Source organism: Embiotoca jacksoni, unplaced genomic scaffold (assembly GCF_022577435.1).
Source record: "Embiotoca jacksoni isolate LCO1_2020_lvr unplaced genomic scaffold, fEmbJac1.0.p SCAF_185, whole genome shotgun sequence".
NCBI classification, from domain to species: Eukaryota; Metazoa; Chordata; class Actinopteri; family Embiotocidae; genus Embiotoca; species Embiotoca jacksoni.
In genome coordinates, this window is record NW_027185324.1 from 46,740 (window position 1) to 52,739 (window position 6,000).

The window sequence follows — 6,000 nt, forward strand, 5'->3', positions numbered from 1 at the left end:
ATATATAAAAATGTATATATATATATATATATAAATATATATATATATATATATTATATATATATATATATATATATATCTATATAGCATCCCAAGTTGCAAATTAGGCAGTCGTGTCATAGAAGTCAATCTGATTTAAATAAACGGCTCCTGGTAAGCATTTCTGAACAGACACGTCTGGGGAATGAGCCAAGCGAGGACAAGGAAACAAATCAAGAGCATCGCGATGCTAAGTCGCTCGGTCGGCTCCGCCTGTCTGCTCCACAACCACATTTAAATAGAAATCATCTGCGCGCGAGGTCACGAGAGTTCAACGTAGTGTCGACGCGAGAGGCGCATTTAAAGAGCTTCGCCGGCAAAGAGCGCCTCTTAACATCCCCTGTTAGAAATAAAACCAAAAAGAGTCGATTTAAAAGGAAATCACGTGTCCGCGTGTTCAAATAATAACAATAATAATAATAATAAACTTCGTATCGCATCTTTTCACACGTGAAATGCAGCTCGATGTGCTTTCCCAGCGTGGTTTGAAAATAAGCAAGACGAGACCTCGGTGAAAATAAAATAAAGAGTGAAGCAGGACGCACTTCAAAAGGCGCAGCGGTGCACAAAAAGAGCGAGCGACGTCATTTCGACGCTACGTCGCCCATTTTTTTTTTTTCCCTTCGTCCTTTTCCGCATGTTAACTTCCAGTCTCGCTTTCTTCTCAAACGGCGGGCGAAGAAAAGGGAGCGAGAAATGGGAGTTTAAACAAGGCGAGATGGTACTTTCAGCGCCTCGATGGCAGTCAGTCCGTAGGTGCATAAAAAAACAACAAAAAAAAAAGAAAATAAAAAAAAAAGGAACGCTTCGGGCAGATATAAAATAATGACACCAGACTGTCCTCCTGCATCACAGAAACGTCACCTGCTGTTTCCTTTTCTTTTGTTTTTCTTTCAAGCGAGCAAAGATTGAGCTCAAGGCCGCGGCGCTCCGGGTCTGTAAAACACTGCGTTAAGTGCCCTCTCCCCCCCCCCTCCTCCCTCCCCCCGCCCCCGCCTCCCGACCGACCCGGGCTGCTGCTGAATTAGCAATCCCCGCTAGAAATACGCCACAAACTGAAATAGTCTCTCCACGGGGAGACGCGTCCCCCCCCCCCCCGCCCGAACCACTCGTCTCGAATCGACTGCTTAAAGATTTAAGCGCCTAATGTCTGGCTGAGTGCTGGACCTCGCTGGCTGCTGCTGTCTGGTGAAGAGAGTCCCGGTGGGTCTCGACTGCCCGCCTGGCCGTCCTCTACCCCCCTCCCCCTTCCTTCCCCCTCCACCGAGCAAATGAGGATTTTTTTTTTTTTTTTTTTTTAATTACTCTTCAGCACTTTCACATCCTTTAAAAGTTTAAGGGGACAGCGGAGACCGCCGCCGCTCGGAGGGGGCGGGGGCGGGGGCGGGGGGTGTGTGAAATCCAGAGCAGCCGACGGTGGTCACGGTTATTTAAGACCACCGCCACCAATTGGAACCAAGCGGCAACCGACCGTGAGTGGTTATCAAGTGAAGCCTCGAGTTTGGACTTTTGGTCGGCGCCAACTTGCTGGTCCCGAGCGGTTTGGAACAAGTAGTTGGGGGTTACTACGTCCCGCCCACCGATAGCCGCAACCCGACACCACAATAATCAAAAAGACGCCCAGAAAAAAAAAACACAGCTTTTGAAGCCCCTCCACCCCCTAAAAAAAAAAACAACAACAAAAAAACGGCGTGACGCTGGGTCGAGTCGTCCGCCGGCTTTCCAAAAAAAAAAAGGAGTCGCTTAGGTTTGATTTCACAGACTTCAACCTGACGAAGTACCGCGATTCATAATGGATGTCTCTCGGAGTTGCGAGGGACCTTGCGCCGCGCTGTCACCTGCTGGAACCAGAGGTGACAAATTGCTCTCATTACACCTGGGACGGCGCTCCACATATAGCACTATTAGCGCAGCTATTTCTGCTAATGGTTGCGTTACTCTCTTCCAGATAGATCAATTACAGCGTGTGGGCCACGGTCTCAGCCACCTCTTAAATCAATTATGGGCCATTACATTTAGCAGCCAAGACCTCTTCTGGAGACCTCCCCGGCGATTGGGTGCCATCGATGGAGCGGGGGTGGGGTGGGGGGTGGGGGGTGAGGGAGGGGCAGGAGGGGGTCGCAGATGTCGAAGAGTCTCCTCGGTCAAATTCTTATCTGACCGGCTGGCGCTCTGGAGTTTTAATTTCTTGCGCCGCGGGGCAGGGTCATATTTCAATATTAGCCTCCATTGACAGTAGCTGGAGTCGTACGGAGGGGGGAGTTATGGTATCGAGCTCGAATGCAATATTCGAAGAAAAGTGCAACGGCGAACGAAAATGAGCTCTTTTAACAGTTTCATTCTTGAGCCAATAAGGCGTCATTATTATAGGATAGTATTGTATGTGCTTTCGGCTAATATCGGGAATGGTACGGCGTGCGGTACTGTGCGGCTTCATGGACGTGAAATGAAGTGAATAGCTGGGAGTCGGTTTTTCAAGGTACTCGGCGGGTGGGTTGTTCCGAGCGCACACCGTCTCAATAATGCGATAGTTCGAGATGACTGATGGCACTTTTGCGCGGTGCGATGTGAATATATCTGAGTGTGATACCAAGGTGGGTAAAAAATAATAAAAAAAAAAATATATATATCCTTTGCAGCCTTTTAAGTTCTGGTCCGTACCCAGTTCCTCTCTCACGTAATAATCAAATGGAGTACACATGAAGTCCATGAAGTCCTTTGGACTGACAGGTAAGTCCGTCGTTGGACACTTTTTGGTGACCGCAGTCCTGCATAATCAGTTCTATTTGGAACCGCCGATTTGGTGGCTGTTTAAGAGTTTGATTGACAGCTGTCACACCAGCCCGAACAAACAAATCCAACCCAGAGTTTGTTTGTTTGTTTGTTTGTTTGCTTGGACTCCTCCTGACAGGTCAGGAGTCAGATCACCCTGAAAAACAGTCTCATTACAATCACAATGCAGATTTAATTCACAAGCCTTCAGTGTGCAGTTGTTGAGGGAAATGTTTGCTGTATGTTTTTGTCTCCAGTTGGTTCGGTTTCACACTGAAGAGTTAAATATGATGTTGGAGAAGTTACAGCTGATGATTTTACATCACAATTGTCAGCAAATTAAACAACAAATCAGGTTCCACCTCAGCTCTGACTAAGACCCGTGTTTTTCTGCACAGCTGAAATGGCCTTTTTTTCACACCGCGTCAAACAGACCTCAACAAATAAATCTAATAATAAATATTCCAGCGGCAGAAGGAACCTCGACAAATGCACTTTGCTGCGAACCGCGGCCCGAAACGCATCCACCTCAATAAGCTGCGCTCCCCTGTGATGAGATATAATACCTCAGTGACCCCCCCCCCCCCCCACCTCGCTCCGATTCTGCTCCTGCAACAAGGGGTCGCCATGGCAACGCAACAGAATTTTCTTTTTTTGGGGGGGGAGAAAAAAAAACAACAACAACAACAAACTTACAGTCTCTGCCCACGACGCTGATCGGTTCCAGGTCCTGGGGGAACGGCGTGGCCGCCGAGGACAGCCGAGGTAGGGAGGCGACCAAGGTGAGAGCCAGGAGGGCTGGCAGGACGGGCGGAGGCGAGCCGGGCGTCAGCCTCATGGTGGCGGAAGATGAGACCTCAGCAGAAACGCATGGCCCACAGCAGGTTCACCCCGACCTACCTGAGGGGGAAGACACAAGGTTCGTCGGGAGGGAGGGGGAGAGGGGGGAGAGGGGGGGGTTAGTCACCGGATCCGAGACACTTCAGGGTCACCACCACAGCAACCCGCAGAAGTAACGCAGGAGTCAGCGTCGCGCCTCCCGATCTCGCAGATTCTGGCGAGGTTGATTGAACAAATAACAGCAGCCACGTTTAAAGGTGGCAGCTGAAGCCCCTCATTGGCACGCGGTGCGACGTGACCGAGTGCCCGCCGGAACCACCGGCAAAACGCACTCTGAGGGAAGGAGGCAGAAAAGGAAGAACCAGACTGAGAGGAGGGGCAGGGACGCTCGGGTCCCCCGACCGCAGGACACCTGCCACGTCCACCGCCCCCGTCAAACGTCCTTCACGGGTGACTCGACGCGATTAAAAGCACGTCGTTCCGAGACACCGTGATGATGTGGGGGAGAGGGGGGAGGCGGGGGAGGCGGGTTAATTAGTCAGGTTAGAGGTCTGAATATTTAAATGGCCTCCTTTCAGAAGCAACTGGAAGCAGCTTTTTTTCCGTTCAGTGAGTTCAACCGGGACTCTCATCAAAGTTGAACAAATCCGACGTAGACCGCCAATGAATTCCCGACCCCCCCCTCCCCCCCCCCCGCCATTTGGAGGAGCGCGAGACGCACAACATTTAGTCCAGATCGAACATTATTTAATTGCAGCTAAACGCTAATAAAAGGAGGAGGAGGAAGTTAATTTTCTGAAAGCGGGCAGCAGCGCAGCAGCAGCGGGGACGCAGAGCTCAGATAGTTTACGTAGACGATCTGCACGGACAAGAAACGATAAACCGTGTGGTGTGAACGTTGGATGTTAAACCAATAAAACTAGAAGTGGATGTGGAGACCGGTGACAGCTCAACATAGAAATTCGGGGACAGAAACAAAAAGTAAACAAGCCAAAAGAAAATATCTCACTTATGCAGACTATAGACATGGTGTAAAATAATATATATATATACTATATTATATATATATATATATATATATATATATATATTTATTTTTTTTATAGCAATAAGAAAAAGAAATAGAAAGAAAGAAAAAGATTTGTTTTTACAGAATATGCCAAAGCTGGAAAATATTCGATATTTGTTATTTCTAATTTAGGAAAAGCTTGATTTTATTTGAACTGTAACTGGATCTGCACCAGAATACACAGAAACACAGAAACGAGCAGTGTGCCAAGCTCTCTTTATTTAAGTGAGTTCACACAAGTTCAAGGGTTGGGAATAAAGTTATTATATTTGCCGGATTTGCCGAACACTCGCTACAGGAGCGACTGAACAAAGCGAGCTGCCGCTACGAGGAAAATTTGGCGATAGACAAATCAAAGAAGGACGTTATATAAAAAAAACAACAACAACAAAAAACAACAACAAAAACAGTCGGTATCCGACAACGATCTCAAAGAAACGACAAGAACAAGAAGCACGGATGACAGCTTATCGCATCCACTTGCGCGAAGTCACAGATTGTAAACTGCTCGACAAAAGAGCTCCGAGAACACACGCTTAAAATATAAAAAAAGAAAAAAGAAAAGTTCAGATAAAAGTCGGCGTGTCCGGAATAATTAACAGCTCTAGATGTGTTGTGTAGATTATGCGCGGATGTTCATTTTTTTTTTTTCCACGTCGGTTTGGTATTTGAGGAAGAGAGACGGTAGCAGACGGATGGAGAGGGTTTTGTGGAAAAGCAACTTCAAACTGTGATAACCGGCACTCCCACCGCCAGTTTATTAAGGGCAACGTGTCCTCCACGGGCGAGGGGTGGTGGTGGTGGTGGTGGTGGGGGGGCTTACTAGAAAGCCCTCCCCACAAAGTTTATGCGCCGTGTCACTTGGCAATGAGAGTCGTGCAGCACGGCTTTAAGTGGGAGCGGGAAATTAAGTCAATAGAGACACGAACTGTCATCAATATTGATAATAGGACCGCTTCATTTAAATGCAAAGGGAGTAAAGCTGCATTTAGCAATGAGGTCAAGCAATAATCGCAACACAATAAATCGAGAGGAGCGGGGGGGGGGGGGGGGGCTGTCTGTTTACTTTGTGAATTACAGCCGCCTCGGTGCGGCCCGCCTTCGGGACGCTATACAAGGACAATAAAAATAAAATTAAAAAAAATAAATAAATCAATTTTCCACGTCGAGGGGGAGAAGGGGGGGAGAGGAGGTGGGAGGGGGTTCGTTTGGACCGATTATCTTACAGCGGTGCCGCTTCGATTAAAAGACAAAATCGATAAGTGAAAATCCCTGAAAGT

The 6,000-nt window shown here is 47.9% G+C and overlaps 1 protein-coding gene across 1 annotated transcript in view; it reads right to left on the reverse strand.

Moving 5' to 3' along the window:
* LOC138200299 (semaphorin-6D-like) overlaps positions 1 to 3,700 on the reverse strand; it is a gene marked incomplete at its 5' end in the record, with an annotated part of 50,371 nt that extends 46,671 nt beyond the window's left edge. The window contains 1 exon segment of the mRNA XM_069152865.1: positions 3,508 to 3,700. Coding sequence (XP_069008966.1) covers positions 3,508 to 3,649 — 142 coding nt within the window.
* Positions 3,701 to 6,000: the final 2,300 nt, after the last annotated feature.